The 17,015-nt window shown below is 44.1% G+C and overlaps 1 protein-coding gene across 5 annotated transcripts in view; it reads right to left on the reverse strand.

Moving 5' to 3' along the window:
• The window catches only part of magi2a (membrane associated guanylate kinase, WW and PDZ domain containing 2a), a 385,047-nt gene that overhangs the window by 269,674 nt on the left and 98,358 nt on the right, over nucleotides 1-17,015 (reverse strand). For all 5 annotated transcript variants that reach the window (XM_050036738.1, XM_050036737.1, XM_050036735.1 and 2 more), the window contains exon 2: nucleotides 4,169-4,285. In XM_050036738.1, coding sequence (XP_049892695.1) covers nucleotides 4,169-4,285 — 117 coding nt within the window. The remainder of the gene's footprint in view (nucleotides 1-4,168; nucleotides 4,286-17,015) is intronic.

Raw genomic sequence — 17,015 nt, forward strand, 5'->3', positions numbered from 1 at the left:
CATGTCTGGTATGGTACTAATATGCAAATGCTCCAGTTCAAAATGAGGCCAACCTTCTTTGGATGTATACGGTATAAAACAGTCAATAAAACACTTTTTCAATAATTGTGAACCATTTCGGTCATGGGAAGTCCTTGAGCGTACAGGCATAAATGTGCACACAAAATAGGAGGCTTGGTCCAGTAGTCTGTGAGAAAAGTTGCGGACAAAGAAACACACCCACACACACGACTGAAAGGATGTTCCCCTCCAGGTTTTAGCCTGGCAGAGGTAATTACACTTTTGTTATTTCAGAGAAAGTAAAGTGCCAGAAAAGGTGCCAAATTCCAGGTACGTGTACCGGTTCAGATGTGAATGGAATATGAGCATAGAAAGTTGTTAAAAAGAGAGCTCAGATTTTTTTTAAAAAAAAGCCTAAAAAGGAACCAAACACATAGGACAGAAAATGAAAAGAAAATTGCAGCATTTACACAAATATGTGTGTGTGTATACCAAACATGGATCCATCCATCAGTTCAGATATAAAAAGCCCGGCTCAGTCATGACTCGGCCTCTTCCTCTCAGCAGCACTGAGGCTCATTGTTGAAGCTTCATTAATGCATCAGTTAACCTCCCCTTACCTCTCTCCCTCGCTCTGCAACAGTTTATCTGCAGTCCATTTACTTATGTGGTTATCATCGTCTGTGTCCCATCATTATGCCTCCTCCCCCTTTCCCCCACATCCCCTTTTGTGTCTCTCTCCCTCTATTTGTTCTCCCATTTGTTCTCCCTCTTTACTGTTCACCTCTTCCTCTATCTGCGATGCCTCACCGGCAGCGCCTCTGTGAGTGGTTATCAGAGAAAATTACGCTTCTGTTGCAAACAAATAGCTCTTTTTTCCCCCCCGTTTCTCCCGTTGTATTCCCTTTCAGAGAGGGAGGCGGAAAAGTGGCTCCGGTGAAATCTGTGTGCTCCTGGCCTTGAAGAATGCACCTCCATTAAGGATTCAGGGGAGAGTTAGCCAACAGACAGCTGGGCCTAATGGCACGACTAGGCTAATGCAGAGCTAACACACACACACAAACACCACACATACACAGATAAGAGCTTGGATACACACAAACAAACAGACACTTTAATATCACAGCCTATTGACTGATGGCAATGAGCATATGTTCAGTAAACATGGCAAATAAGAATCAGAGGAAAATGGATTAAACATCAGTGAGTCTAAGCTCATAAAAGCACTGGGGGCTTAATAAGTCTGATAAAGGCCGCACACACACACACACACACACACACACACAGTTTGAAATGCTTTCCTGAACTAAAAACACTGAGCATCAATATCTTAAAGCCCTCCAAATCTTATCTTTGATTGTCTACACAACACTCGGCTGCTCAACTGTGTGATGCAGTTAATGCGGCTAATTGGAGACAGAGAGCTGCAGTCGACGCCTGATTTTAGACAATCGAAACCAAGTCTGGTTCCAGCTACACCAACACAACAACAGAGGCTGATTACTACAACACACAGGTAGCTGGGAGGTTTGGGACTGAAGCAAATCTCATCACATCACACTGATTCAACACATACTGTATTTTTCATAGGGTTTGATAAGAAGCCAGAAGAATGGTCAGACTGACCTGTTAGAGAAGTCCTATTGACCTGAGACTCTACATAGCAGCTTAGCAACTGGACCTTGTTCAGACTGCCAGCCCAAATCAGCTCATTTTTTGGTCATATCTGGATTGTATCCAGGTTGATTTTAGAAAGTCTGGACAGCAAAAGACAAACAAACAAAAAAAATGGATCCAAACAACATTTGTAGGTGATCTGAAATGTGGTTGTAATCAGATTTCTCCAAGTGTGGACACTTTGGCTGCTAAAATCAGATTTGAAAGCGACGTCAGATCCAGAGTGACGGGAGGTGATAAGCAGAATCCCTGCTGCTGTTATTAGAGTGCTATGGACGACAACTATCTGTTAACACGCCAGAGTCCTGCATCGGGTAGGGTACTCAAAAAGGTCGGGTACCTTTGCAAAAAAAGTGAGTCACTAGTGGTATTTTGTCTTAATTTTATTTCCGTGTCAAGTTCTGAGTGAAAAAATAATCCTGTAACTGCTTACTTTGTGTGTCGGCTCTGGTGGGTTACGAATAGGCATGTTAACGGTGGAGATGTGCTGCGCAATATTATTAACATACGCAAAAAATTCATTTATATTGTATTTCATGAATTACCTTCTTTTCAAATATATAATATAAAATGTCCTTTTGAACGTGCTGGCTAACAAAATGATCAGAACAGTGAATGGTTTTAACAGGATTTGTTATTTCGGGTTGTAAAACTGACTGGTCTTATGTAAGGGTGGTGGGGTGAGTGCGGTATTACATGTCGCAATTGTGGTTTGGGAGCAGGTATTCAGAATCAGATGCATGCAGGACTCTGGGACAGATGCTGAAATAAACTGTCTTGAATTTAGGGCTGGGCAATTAGTCGGAACCTCTAACCGACGTAATCTTGCCCATGTTGGTGATTTCAGTGTTTTTTTACATTCTGTTAATACCTTCCCCACCGTATGTGAGTTCATGTACTGTCCCCTTAAAAACTACTGTGTGTGTAGTCATGTGACTCTGCCCCCTCAAGTCCGCGACCTGTTAGCAACATGGAGAAGAATTCAAACACCGAGCTGAAGGAGCAACTTGAGCAGATTGTACCAAAGAGAAATACCATGTCCGTCGTTTGGACACATTTTGGCTTTCAACAGAATTATGCAATGCAACAGAAAGAAATCAAATGTAAACAATGAATGCGCTTTTTACGTCTGGAACCTCCCGTCTACAACGGGTTTGAGACGTGCCCTCGTCGAGGACTTGGCTCAGGTTCCAGAGTTACTCTTTTATCCTGAAGTTTCCTTTGGCGGTGGGTACCTCTTGGGACTGCGTGTCTTTGCTGACGTCGACCCCAGCAGGATTCAAACCCTGGACCCTCCGCATAGAAGATGAGTGCTCTAACCTCTACACTTATGTAAACACTGTGAAAAAAACTGTTTCAGCAACCAGAGATATTACCACCAATCTGTTGTAGCACTTGGAGTACAATCACGTAACTGAATATGAACGGTGCACGGCTCAAAAAAGAAAGCGCCCGGCAACAAGTGCCTCCACAAAGCAGCTCTCGATAACACAAACATTTACAAAGGCTACACAATATTCAAAATATCGAAATTTTCAATAAATAACCATAAACTGTTCATTTGTCTGTTTCCTTCAATTATTTTAAAATCACAAAGATATGCACTCTTTCATTAAAAAATTATCCCAGCTTCAATAGTTGAGCAGATTTACAGTACAAACCTTGTCAGTGAACTATGAGGGCAAAAAACAACAAAAAAAATAACCTTCAGTAATTATTATCGAGGTAAAATGTTCAATTACTCGTGATGTTGATTATCACCCAGCTCTACTTGAATTTGTCTGGTACGACGGAGGAGTTCTGCACAGTGTGATTTGAAAAGGGTATGGTTTAGAGACCTCCATTTCTCATGCTCCCCTGTTAGGAAGCCACGTTCACCAGTGTAGTAATTACTTGACGCCTACATCGTTACCACAGCAACCCATGCAGATAGGTTGGTGATGTCTGGACACACAAATCCAACCTGAGCACTTGCAAACACCTGAACAGTCTGTTTTAAAGATCTGATTTGAGAAGCAAACGTAGCCTGAAATATTTCCCCTGACGCTCAAGAAACCAACCAGTATTTATGAGTTTTACTCTGCCTCAATAAGTTTGTCATAATTTGATACAAAAATGTCGTAGTATGTTGAGTTTGAGGGTCCATCCATGAGCTTTGGAACCTCTAAAACCATCTTAACTCAAATGTCCACTCAGCTGCTTGTTCTGGCACTCTTTGGCCATATCAAACAGGGCAGATTGAGTTTGCCTATCATCAAACCTCCCATGATTCAGAGAGTTTTAGGGCTTCTCGTACAGTAAAATAAACAAGTGAGTGACTGGTCCTCGAGTTCTGGTTGTCAGCTGTGTCAAGTATGCACCATATCCACTGACATAACAATAAAGCTCAATTCTGACACTCTACGAGATGGAGCCTCGAGAGGGAGAAAAGGCTTCCCACTGGAGGAGACAAGGGTATGAAGGAAGGTAGGGTGAGAGCAAGGTAACTCACAGGGGACGGTGCGGAGGTAGAGGTTGTCCCGGATGATCTGCTGCAGCTCGTGGTCCACAGAGCCTTTCTGGAAGCGCAGGTTGAGGTAGTGGCGCAGGTCCTTGTCGATCACGCCCCCTGGAGGAAACAAAAGAGACGGGAATCAGAATCAAAACCTCCTCCGTCAAATCAATCACTCTGACACCCAAAGGCTGTTTCTCGCTCTGGCAGTGAAGAAATGGTTGGAAGAAAAATAACCTACTCAGCCCTTGATCAGAAACGGGGACAGCTGGATGTGTTTGGGAAATATCCAGAAATAAATTGCTCGACTCGCTCTGTTGTTTGTGCAATTTTCAAAACTTCAACAGCAGAGCAGAGGGAGCCGAAAACACTGCGGCGACAAAAAATGACCCAGAAATCAGCTGAAAAAACCACAGCAAACAATTTGAATTCGCTAAATCCCCGACAAACAAACACAGCCGACACTAATGAACACACTCTGCCCTCGCTCGGATTCAGCATCTGTCAAGTGCAGCCATGGATTGGTGGAGGTGTTAATTGGAGCGGTGGCCAAACACGTGTGGAGAAATGTCTACATATAAATCACCCCCCGGGGGGGCTGTCTTTACTCCCATTTGTCCCCGTCCCAGTTCTGTGGACGGACTTCCACTTTAAACCAGTAAATCTCGCTGGCTCAGCAGGACAGAAGATAAAAAAAAAGGAAGTGATGGAGGGAGCGACAGAGAAATGGAGGTAGGAGAGATGGAAGGCAAGGGCAAATCCCATGGGGGAGTAGAAAGGGGGGAGCGAGCTAAAACAAGAACTCCACCCCCCCCTTTCCCCAACATATACTCCATCTGTCTACTCTGCCACACACTCATATAATCACATATCAAATGGAGGCAGGACAGGACGGATGAGAGGAGGGGGGGGGCGCTCGACTGACGTTACTTAAGGGATTCCTCACGGTGCCGCTTTAACCAACACACTTGTCATTCTTGTTACTCCTCTGCATAGAAGTAAAGACAGACAGATGGAGTGGGTGCACAGGCTGGAGAGACATAACCTTCAGCATCCTCTTTTAGGCAGCAACTTGGCACGGTGCCACACAGCATTTAGCCCCCCCCCCCTTCATCTTCTTCCCTCCGTGATCCTGAGGCACTGACATCTAAGCATGATACGCTGAGGAGCATACATGTCAACATCACACATGTGCAGACAGCTGCAGCATTAACACACATGCAATCCAGAGTCAGATCACTCAGACGGAAGGTGGGTGAGACTGTCAGGGGTATGATGAAGGGTTCGAAAACAGCCCAGTTTGGAAGTTTTCTGTCATTCTGGGGGGTTCTTCTGTCGTGTGATCTCATACACGTACACACACCGACATGCACTGATCTACCAGAGCTGAACTAATTCACGGAGCGCCGCGTTATCATCATGCAAACCTGAATCACAGACACCGGCTCCGTCTCTGTCAAAGACGTGGAGAGCGGCCGGTTTTAGATTTACATGAGAAAAGAAGCCGAGGCGACGAATCTGCATCCTGAAAAGGTGAGCACACGCACACACACACACACACACATACACACACACACACATATTAATACGCTAAATGGCACCTCTTGTGTGGACAGCGGTTGTGCAGCCAGTATAGTGTCAGAGTCCTCTTTTCCACAGGTTTTGTGATGCAAATAATCTCCGCTGGAGGAAAATCTCGCGCTGGACCTCTCCCTCTGGACTCCCCTTCCTTTTGCTGTCCTGTCCCTCAGGTCCCCAACTCTGTCTCTGTTTGCCCCCAATAATCAAGCCGCTGCCAGCCAGTCAGTCAGCTCGGGAAAACGAATCCCCTCTCTGTGCGCTCCACGGTGGAGAGATGAAACAGGAGAGCGCCGGAGAATGAGTGACTGAGAGGCGATGAGAGAGTGTGTGTGTGTGTGTGTGAGAGAGCGGGAAAGAGGAGGGCAAGTGTGTGTGTGTGTTGCTGCGAGTGAGGGAGAGCAACCGTTGGAAGCTCTGGCGGTGGGGACCAATCTCACCCAGATCCCTTTTTTTTCTCCTCTCTTGGATCTCTCCAGATTCTCAGGTCCTACAATGCCCCCCATCTGCAACATGGGGCACTACATCTGCTTTATATGCCTCGGTCAGATTAGGAGCCGTCCCCTGCCACATCACACGCCCCTCTCAGCTTATAGCATCCACATGGCCCGGCTCTGACCTTCCTCCGCCGTCAACAACCACGTGGTGAAACTAAACATTATGCTTCAGCCCGACACACTGCTGTCTTTCTTACTCCCACAGACGAGCATTCCTGCTAATTAGGTTGTTGCTTGTTTACTCTGTGTTTAGAAACCGCTGGCTTCTGGTGGCTCGTCTGCATTGCAGAATTTTGCACATTCTGGTCATGCTGTCGTTCCATTTATCTCCCTCTCCTCGTCTCCTTTTCCTTCAGTAATGACATATATTTTTCTATATTTTTGTGCAGTACACACATTTGCAAGCCCGCAAATGCAGCTTGGCTTTTGTGGCTACTACATCCAAATGGATCTGAACAATGTCACTCTTTATGGGCGTAATATCAGAGCAATAAAAACCGGAAATATAAAAGGGCGTGCAGACTTTTGACTTCCATTTGCAAATAAAATATGTCCTTTGAGATGTCTGTGTTTTGTCATATATATGTGTAACCGATGGACTCTAGTGATGTCTGCGATGTGTTTATGTGAAGAGGCCCAGGCCGCGCACATCTTTGGAGACGATCTCCATTTATTCCTCACAGCAAGAGGTAAAAACAAAATCCTCCGTCAATTACGACCATATAACTCGAGCCCCTACAAAAGGAATACGTTAGCATATTGTACCATGAGTTTAAGCTGATAAATGAACTTATAAACAGTTTAACGGCACTAAAACATGGAAATTACTACGAGAGCCATTATAATACTTAATATTCCAAATGTACATTTGAATTTGTTACACATTACTGCTGTATAATTGACCCCATACCATGTATACAGTACATAAAGTCAGGTTGCAGCAAATGGTAATTGTCATTATGTGATATTTTTTTCTTTTAATTGATTAAAGTAGTTGTATGTGACATTCAGAACAATAATATAGCAGCAAACCACTGTTTGCTAAGTAAAGATAAGGTGGAGTAATGGCGTCCTGAGCAGAGAATGAAGTCACACTGTGTGTTGTAATCTGAGCTTCTCTGTTTTTTGTTGTGGTGAGCTGGTCTAGTCATACATAAATGTTAGTACATGTGTGTATTTCATTGACTAGCTACTTGCCGCCGCTCTGCACTGCTGACATGTTCTCATCCCAACTCCTCAAATATCGCCACTTGATCAGTGGACTTTCAGGTCTACTTATAATGCGCTAGGTATCCTCTTGAGTTGGTAACTGGCATTCTGAGACGGCTTGTCAATGAAAATTTGCATGCCTTTTACATGCATTGTGTCTTTTCAGAATACACTTACATTTTCACAGGAAATTTACAGTTTTTGCTCGTTAGATGCGTATGGTGTTTAAAAATAAACGTACAACGTCGGTAAAACACCTTAAAATGTAAGTTTATTTCCTTGTGCAACAAAAGCATGTGGTTAGGTTTAGAAAAAAACATCACACGGGAGCCGAAAAAAGGCTCTCCAGGTTAAAGTCCAGGGTTTGTCAGACCCATCCACCTCCCCTTGCTCCCACCCCATAGCGGCTTTCTAGCTCCTTAAATCCTCCCAAGACCCAGACTTTTTTTGTATTTCGAATTTCTCCTCGCTATCTGGGATTAGTAGGACCTGATAAGTATGAAAAACTAAACACTGTTAACGCTAATAAAGTCCCAATGTCTTCAAACGACATGATAATAAAGTCCCGATGTCTTCAAACGAGTACTTGTTACCGTTGCTAAAATTTGTAACATTTGTTTGCATATCATGCTACTAATGTTCTTAATCATAAATAAACCATAAAATGTGATCAGGTTTTGGACCTGCAGACTGACTTGGAAGAGATGGCAGCCATCTTGTTCTATCATAGATTAGTGTATTGTGGTCTTACTATGACTAGATGGCACAAATAATGTCCACGAACGAGGCCTCAGTTAAGCAGACTTGTAGGCTGTATAAGTATAAGGTAACGTTGTTACCAGCTGCAAATCATACCTCCGCAAAAGATGCCTTTTTGTGTCGGTGTTTGACGCTGAAATCACTGACAAAGTGGTGGTATTTGACAAGCTGAGAATGTGAGCGGACTGGCAATGCGCTCATTCGGTGGTTACCGCTGATATCAGGATGGTGTTGTCACAGAAACATAGTGCCCACCCTCTGGTCACCCCTGGTTAGCACCATTAGCTCTGTCAGCATTGTTGCTGTTGGAATGGAACTAGCACTGTTAGCTACAAGCTGCCTGCTCAGCCACCTCCATGTTGAGACCAGTGTCCAGACAACTCATAAGCTCTGAATTTCACATAAAGCCTCTTTAATTCCGTGTATAAAATGTTAAAAAATAATTCCCATCACAACTTTCCCAAAGCCCAGTGCAACATTTTCCATTTACTCGATTTGTCTGACCAAAAGTCCAAAAGCTTAAGATTTTCAAGATACACAGTTTCGTAAAAAAAAAAATGCAGCAGCAGTAGTTAGCTAATTTTCACACAACAGAAGCTGAAACCAGCTCATTGAGAAGCTGGAGCCTCAATGAATGACTCAAACCTGTCATTCCCAAAGTGACAACCAAAAAAAAGCACTTTCACCCCCGCCTCCCACATCCCACACGTGTAGGGCTGGGACTTTGTCAAAATAAATACCATACAAGTACCCTTGAAGTGATAGTGATACTAACAGAGTACTTCATTTGACACCCATAATGTGAAATGAATGGTGTGCAGTCATACAACGTTTGGTGGCATCTCGGCACACTGAACCACCAAGTCTGCGACTACACTGCACCCAACTTAACCTCGCCACAGAGTAATAGTTGTGGCTGCTGTTGCAGGAGTGTGAGCTCCGCGCTGAAGACAGGCTAATGTTACCTAACGATTATTAAGGGGTAATGGCAGAGTAAAGTCATTTCAGAGTTGGTGTGATTCTGTTGGGAATGTTTAACAGCTCGATGTTGGATGTCAGTCGCTGCTGCTGCTGTTAGTTCGTGCTAACCAGGCAGATGTTAAAATGACATTTCGGAGGGTGACTTCTGAGACGGCAGCAACAGAAAGTTTGCTGTCGGGATGGTACAGGATCAGACCCCCAGTGCAAAAAGAATCGAAAGCAAGTATCACTTGATTGTAAAAGTTTCAATACTACTGGGTTATTTTGGTCAATATCTTAAAGGTATCAGGTAAATGAATCACATTTTTGTTAAAACGTGATAAAGTTGAATTTTATCCACATAAATCACAGCATGAAGGCCATGAAATACATCCAATTTCTGCTGTACAAATGAAAATGCAAGTCAAACTTTCCCCAAACTGCCAGAGTTATAGACAGAAGACTTCCCTGCTATACTGACTGTGAACTTGATAGGCTTCTCCATATTTTGGATTTAACTGGCATGTTTGATCGACGAGCATCACCAGTTTTGCTTCCCTTCCCTGTCAAAAATCTGCCCATCTTACACTTCGTGTGTCATTTCACTGTCTGAATAAATCTCATGAACCTGAATCTTTATAGCCTCGCGAGCGTCAGGGCGCTCTTTGTTTGGTCCCAAATAAATCTGATCCATTCAGCGTCAACCATCAGAGGAGCTGAGCTTCAGTACGTCAGAATGAGGCTCTTTTCACTGGCGCTGAGCAGCAGTTAGAGCACACATTGGTGACTGCAGCTCTCCCTCAATATGGCTCAATATTTGGCCATGAATCTAAAAATAGATTCTGTGTGTGTGTGAGCACATACATCAGTGCAAGATAGTCCAACTGTGGCATCGGCTCCACTGGTCTGGAGTCAGTGAGGTGTGTGAGGGTGAAGGAGGTCATTTAAACTGATGTGATGTTCTCTCTCTCGTCTTTCTCTCGAGGTTGTCCCTCATCAGTTCTCGCAGCTCTGACAGCGCCGCTATCGTGACACCACTGATATGTGACGCTGCCGATGGGGAAAGGTGAGTGACAGGGGGAGCGTTGAGGGGAGAGGATGAGGTAAAGAAGAAAAAAGAAACCACAGAGGCTGCAGATTGACAGTACCTCAGGAAATTCCACTCACTGGTGCATGAGCCAATCAGCCGAACATGACATCAATCCAATAGGTATGAACAATTCATGCATTTATCCCCACAACATGAGACGGCTCATCCCTGCAGTTTGGGAAGCATGTTAAGAGCCACATGATATCTGTTTCCTAAACAGATTGGAGGATGAGAATCACTGTTGCTATGTAGAGGAAGAGAATCCTACATCTAAGCTCAGCAGGTGTCATGTAATTCCCCTGGGAGGCCGGGAGAGGAGAGAACAGCCTGTGGAGAGTCAAAAAACAAGAGAGCAGCTGGTTCCTCCAGGGGATAGAGGTGCTACTCTGCCTCCGACTCTGGCTCAAACTAGTGGAGCTCACAAAAGGAGCAAATCTCCTCAGTGAGTGAGACAGATGGAGCTGAGATCAGGGCTCTGACTTGACTTCTGTCACCACTGTCCCAGACTGTCTGAAATACAATGCTGGCCCTCCCAATTATAGAATGACGTTGATGTTTGTCTACAATAAAATCATTTCCCTAATTAAAAGTCCAGTACCTTGACCAACCACTCAAGTTGCAGTTACCATCCTCGTCTGTCCTGACTTGCACATTATTTATAGTAGAGACCTTGAAGGACTTTGTCGAAAGGTATTTATTGGAGAAATGTAAGTTATCATTGTATTGATATCTATGACTCCAGTGGATAATTCCCAGTGAGAAACATGCTGCCTTCACTTAAGTCCCATTTCCACCGAGCTATACGGTACGATTCAGTTTGATTCGGTACGTTTTTCTGTTTCCGAAAAGTTGTGGATGGCAACAATGGAACCGTTCCGTACCGTCCCCATTTTTGGTCCCCTCTCTGTTGGGGTACCTAGCACACAGATCTGGTACTAAAAGGTGGAGCTGTGAACACTATATCCTTGAGGTCCTTGAGGTCAAGTGGACGGTTGTGTCAAATCTGAAGCAAATCCTTTTAGGTGTCCCTGAAATATTGCGTTCACGAGAATGAGACGGACTGAAAACTGTCATGGCTGTCGTCGGCACGGAGGCATAAAAACAATTCTAATTACTAAGATTTTTTTTTTTTTTTTAGATTTGTTTTTATGTTAAAACTTTTATCTCAAATCTGTAACCTTTATGTTGCCATTTTTTCCACATTTGTAAACACTGTGTGTGTGCCTGTGCGGGCATGTGAGAGGGCCACCTGTCTAGCACTCCAGTGACAAAGAGACAGAGAGAGAGAGAAGCCCTTTTCACACTGCACTTAGCCCCAGGCTAAGTGAGTTGTTAGCCCGGGGCTATAACAGCTCTCACATTGGCACAATCCAGTTAAAAATGCGTGTGTGAAAAGGGGCTACATTTTTTCCATCCATGGGACGGTAGGACGTCCTCAAGTTAGAGCCCTGACTGAGATGGAGCAGCGCTGAATCTTAAAGGTCCAGTGTGTGGGATTTAGGGTTTTTCTCACTTGGCCCTTTTCAGCCCTCTAAACAGACTCTGACTCAGTGACTACTATAAATATTATATATGATCTCTGCAAATAGATACCCCTTAAATCCTATAGGGACTTTAAAAGAGTCTGCAGGTCTGAACAGATGGCCTATGTTCTTCCTGTTCATTCACTTTTATCAGTGTACATTGTGTTTGCATGTGTGGTGAATTATACATGGTTTATTGACCTTTGTTTGCAGATACCACTGCTGTAACAATTACAGCTACTACATGAGTGCTGCTATTTCTACTGAGACTGAAATGTGAGGTAAAAACTATTTAAAAAAATAATCATCCATCCATCCATCCATCCATTTTCAGCCGCTTATCCAGGACCGAGTTGCGGGGGCAGCAGGCCAAGCAAAGCACCCCAGACGCCCCTCCCCCCAGCAACGCTTTCCAGCCTCCTGGGGGACCCCAAGGTGTTTCCAGGCCAGATGAGATATGTAATCCCTCCAGTGTGTTCTGGGTTATCTACCAGTGGGATGTGTCTGGAACACCTCTAACAGGAGGCACCCAAGAGGCATCCTGATCAGATGCCCGAACCACCTCAACTGGCACCTTTCGACATAAAGGAGCAGCAGCTCTACTCCGAGCTCCCTCCAGATGTAGAAGTTCCTTATCCTATACTCCTCCAAGAATCACCACCTTAACGTGGTGGAGGGGTTTGCGCGTCGCCAAGATCCTGGGAGCTGTGTTGCTTGGGGCCAACAGCTCCCAGTAGGGTCTCCAAAGGCAAAGAGGTGCCAGGGGAGGGGGCAGACTAATTCAAGAAGACCTTGAAGACCTTCAAGAAGAACGGAATATTTGGACTGAGAGTATCTTGCTCGCAATGGGGACACCAGGCTGACTAAATAACACGGAACCATTGCCCTGTGGGCCCATCATTCGCAGGGACAGTGCATTGTGTGACAGGTGGCAGGCACGGGCAGGGCCCCAGGCGTGTTGATACCTAGCGTTGCGGACTGGCTCGTGAATAATTATAATAATTGAGCAAAACAGTACTTTCCAATTTCTGGTTTCAGTACAACAGAGATCTTATTTTCCTGTGTTACAGCTGAATAAGTCACTGTCTCTCATTAGAAACATAACTGTTCTTTTCAGTGTGTAGAAGAATGAGGAAGCTCTTACAAACATAACAGTTCAATTAATATACATTAACACAGTCAAAAAAACAGTATTAAAATCTAAATCAATAACAAATATTATTCTTGAACCAAATGACCAACCAGTGAATCATGACTCAAATACAGCAGGATTCAGAGCAGTAAATTCCTGCAGGTACAGAAAGCCCGGAGGTCTGTGCTGAAAGCTGACTCAAGCCCACAAGGTCACCATGATGGACAACACACATCACATGCGCATATAAAACACACTCTACCCCTTAAACAAAGACTTCAGCAGCACTGCGACAGTTGAGTCTTTAAAGTCTCCCGCAGAGGTCTGAAAACAATCTACTCCACCGAGAAAAATCCAGCATGGAGGGAGCGCTGACAGTAAGTCAGAGCTCGGAGCGCCGTCATCAGAGTCGCGCTGACAATATTTATCACACCCTGCTCTGAGGGCACCCGGCGGCAGTCACATATGTAGCATTATCACACTGTGTTTATGTGTGTGCGTGTGTGTGTGTGTGTGTGTGTGTGTGCGCGTTTAAGTCAGAGGGAGCGGCAGCAGACAGCTGTTTGGATAATCAGACTAATTAAAAGATCAGGATGGGCTTAAAATGCTTGCCAGTTTCACCAGACACACACTGCGCTCTGTTGATTAGTCCTCAATGAACATGTATGATGCCAACTCTGTGGTGAGAGCGCTGGAATACATAAACACCAACTGGCTTTCAGATGGGTTGACACGCACGCACACACACACACGGTTTATGTAACAACAGCATGTATCGGCACTTGACTTTTTAGGTTTTAGGTGAGCAATAATGTTGTTTTTACAAGATTTCCAATCAATGTAAAGAGTGAAATCAAACAGGAGCTCCATGTAATGGAGTACACAGGCCAAGCAAGTTTCAAGTGGCTTGTTTATAGCTTCTCATATGTGGGAATGAAGGGAAGCCAATGCTGTAGAAAATATGGCTGTTGTGCCTTTGGAGCAAAAGCAGACGTGGGGTGAATGGATGGGTCAAAAGGTCTTTTTGTGCATGGATGTCCTTAATAAATTGACTATTTTTTGCATTGATCTCAGCCTGTGGACCTTTTCGTGGCAGTCCAGCCCAGTTGCATTGGTGTGTGGGTATCTCCTCTGTCATCCCATTCCACTTAGACTTGGACACGAAAATAAGCTCTAGGTTGAAACTCCAGAAACTGCGATATCGCCCTGCTGGTGTCAGATCTGAAAACACAAACATGTCGCTCTAGAGGGCCTAGACAATAATTGTATTTTATTAATTTAAAGAACGTGTTGCTGAAAAAAGGAAAACCCCAAGTAACCTTGATATTTTGTAAAATAAACCCAGTCATCAGAGTTGAAAGCAAATGTATACACCTGTTAACCAAACCCTTCCACTACAGCATCTGTTTCTACTTGTGCTTTGACCTTTTTACACAGAAAAAAAAAACAACCCATGAACATTATTTTCCTTTTAAGAAATTGCGCTCATTTCCTGAAATTACAGGACACCAGCCTGAAACACACACCCACACACTCTCTCAAACTCTCAAAGTCCCACAGGTGATTATGTAGCGTACCCTCCTTCTGTTGCTTTATGCTGACCATCCCCAGTTCACCCATAGCCACGGAAATCCACTCAGCCCACCAGCTGCCTGCCTGTGTGTGTTTCTGATGTACAGAATCTGTCTCCTGGTAGGGGAGGCCTGGTCCATTTTAGCCCGGGAGCAGGACACGGAGAGTGCTGCCGGAGCACGAAATGGAATATGTCCTTCATGTGCTGCCGTGCCTTCCTGTGGCCGCGCAAAGCAGTTGATTGATGGGGAACAGCCTGGGAGAGCAGACTGGTACCTGACATCTCTGAACCTGCCTTACATTCACACACATATGGCTCCATTTATACCTATCAAAAGGCGATCTGTGTGCAGATTTGCTATTTGGAACAGGACCAATTCAATCCCACTTTCTGAGGCTACCCTGCACAAAATCTTATTTCTGCAGAGTGATCTGATGTCATCTTCGTCGCACCTACTGTACATACAGTGAACATGTGGGCGGAGAGGACTATCAGGGCACCGTCATCAAGTTTAATGCAGGTTTTTGCATGTCGTCACATCTCTATTTGGATGTTGGCTGAACTCCATCTGAACCTGCCTTTGCATAAAAGCAAGCGATCACACAAGGTGCTCTACCTCCACTGAGCAAACTAATCTGCATGCATACATGTACGCTATTGGGCGAGCACCAGCTGTGATTAGCATACAAGCACAGAAGCGCTGACGATCCGCCTACTGAGGATTTAATGAGTGAACGCTCAAGGCTGGAGACTGTGTGAAGTGGCAAAGACAGTAGTAATACTAATACTGGAATTGGATAGCATTGCACGAGGCCATATGTGTTGTGCGTGTGTGAAAACTGTAGAGTATAAAAGCTCAATACAGTTTTCTGTGCTCAAGCGTGGATGCTTGAACAACATCAATCCACACTGCGTGGTATTCATCAATACACGCTGTGATATGTGCCAAAGGTTGGGTGAGAACTCCTACAGTAGCTGTGCATTAACGTTAAATCATGTCTTGACCCGTCATTGGCCTCCACGGCGGACATCAGGCTGTGCCGTTATAAATCAACGGACCCATCAAACAGGTAAAACCATTCTCTGCCCCAGTGCTAAGCTCTGTTTAAACCTCTGAATGCTACCCTCATGCCCAAGCTGAGAACTAAATTTGGCTGCCCACTCTGGCCTGAGTGGCAGTTTAAGCTAAAAGCCACTGGCTGCTGCTGTTTAGTACTTCAGCGCTTGGTTATGTCTTCCAGGTATATCACCCTTGAGAAAGGCTTGTTCAACACCTGGAAGAGAAGCCTGAACTCAAAGAGCTCATGGGGTGAGATTTAGGCAAGTGAATTTAATGTTGCACCTGACATGAATCCTTCTAGGAGACGGTCTCTGCACACCTAGCTGCCTATTCTTGCCACTGAATCTTCTTCCTAACTATTATTTCCTTCACCATCGTGCAAACTTATGCCCCTGCTGCACCTTACCCACAATATTCTTACACATAAATGATAGCTGTGAGTCCTAACCTGCTTCCCTTGGGTTCCAATTTAAATCCTCATGTTATCTTTGCACATTTTAACTTCTCTTTTGAACAAGAGATAGGGCTGGGTATCAGCACTCCATTTCTTCAAGGTATCAACCAAAATAACCCAGTACCAAGTAGTATTAAAATGTCTCCAGTAAAACGATACCTACATTCAATCCTTTGTTGAGGGTGGTGTATAGGGTTGCAGCAATATACCGGTTTCAAGGTATACTGTGATATAGAAGTCGACGCTTATCGTACCTTGCACATTTGCTTATCAATGATATTGGGAAAAAAATTATCTCCTCTTTATTTGAGTTACTTTTTAAGGGGAGACTTTTTACACAAACACCCGTTTACAAAATGGTTTCAAGTCTCAGTTTTAGTAAAAAAAAAAAAAAAAAGTTTGCTAAACCAAAAATAACCTTTCTGTTTTCATTCCTTCAAGGGTCATTCTGATTGATAGTAATATAAATTCTGTAATACTGTGATATCCTGATGCCAAGATATTTTCTGAGACGGTTATCGTACCATGAAAATCTCATACCGTTGCAACCCTGGTGGGGTATTTGACACAGTAACATGACACAGTAACATGACACTTCTTTCACATTATGGGTATCGAATGAAGTACTATATTGGTAACTGTATCGCTTTAAGGATACTGGTTTCTGTACTTGTATCACAATTTTTTTAATGATAGAGATGCCCTGATCATGTTTATTTCTTTTTCTTTGCTGCAGATACTGATTGACCTTTAAGCCCCGCCCCTTTGTGATGACTCTGATGACTCTGACAAACTGTCAGAGTAAGCATGGAGCCCACACTGTCACTAACTGCACTCCCTGAAGAAATATGATCATATTTTTGGAAAAATGAACCAGTGATTCCAGAGAGAAGCAGACAGAGGGGTCTACAGTCTGTGTTTGAAGGATATATCCAGGATGTCAAACTGACTCAGCAGCAACAACAGGTTAAAAAGACAAAGATAGTTAGAAGCTAAAGCCGAACTATAGGCT

This window comes from Epinephelus moara, chromosome 23 (assembly GCF_006386435.1).
Source record: "Epinephelus moara isolate mb chromosome 23, YSFRI_EMoa_1.0, whole genome shotgun sequence".
NCBI classification, from domain to species: Eukaryota; Metazoa; Chordata; class Actinopteri; order Perciformes; family Serranidae; genus Epinephelus; species Epinephelus moara.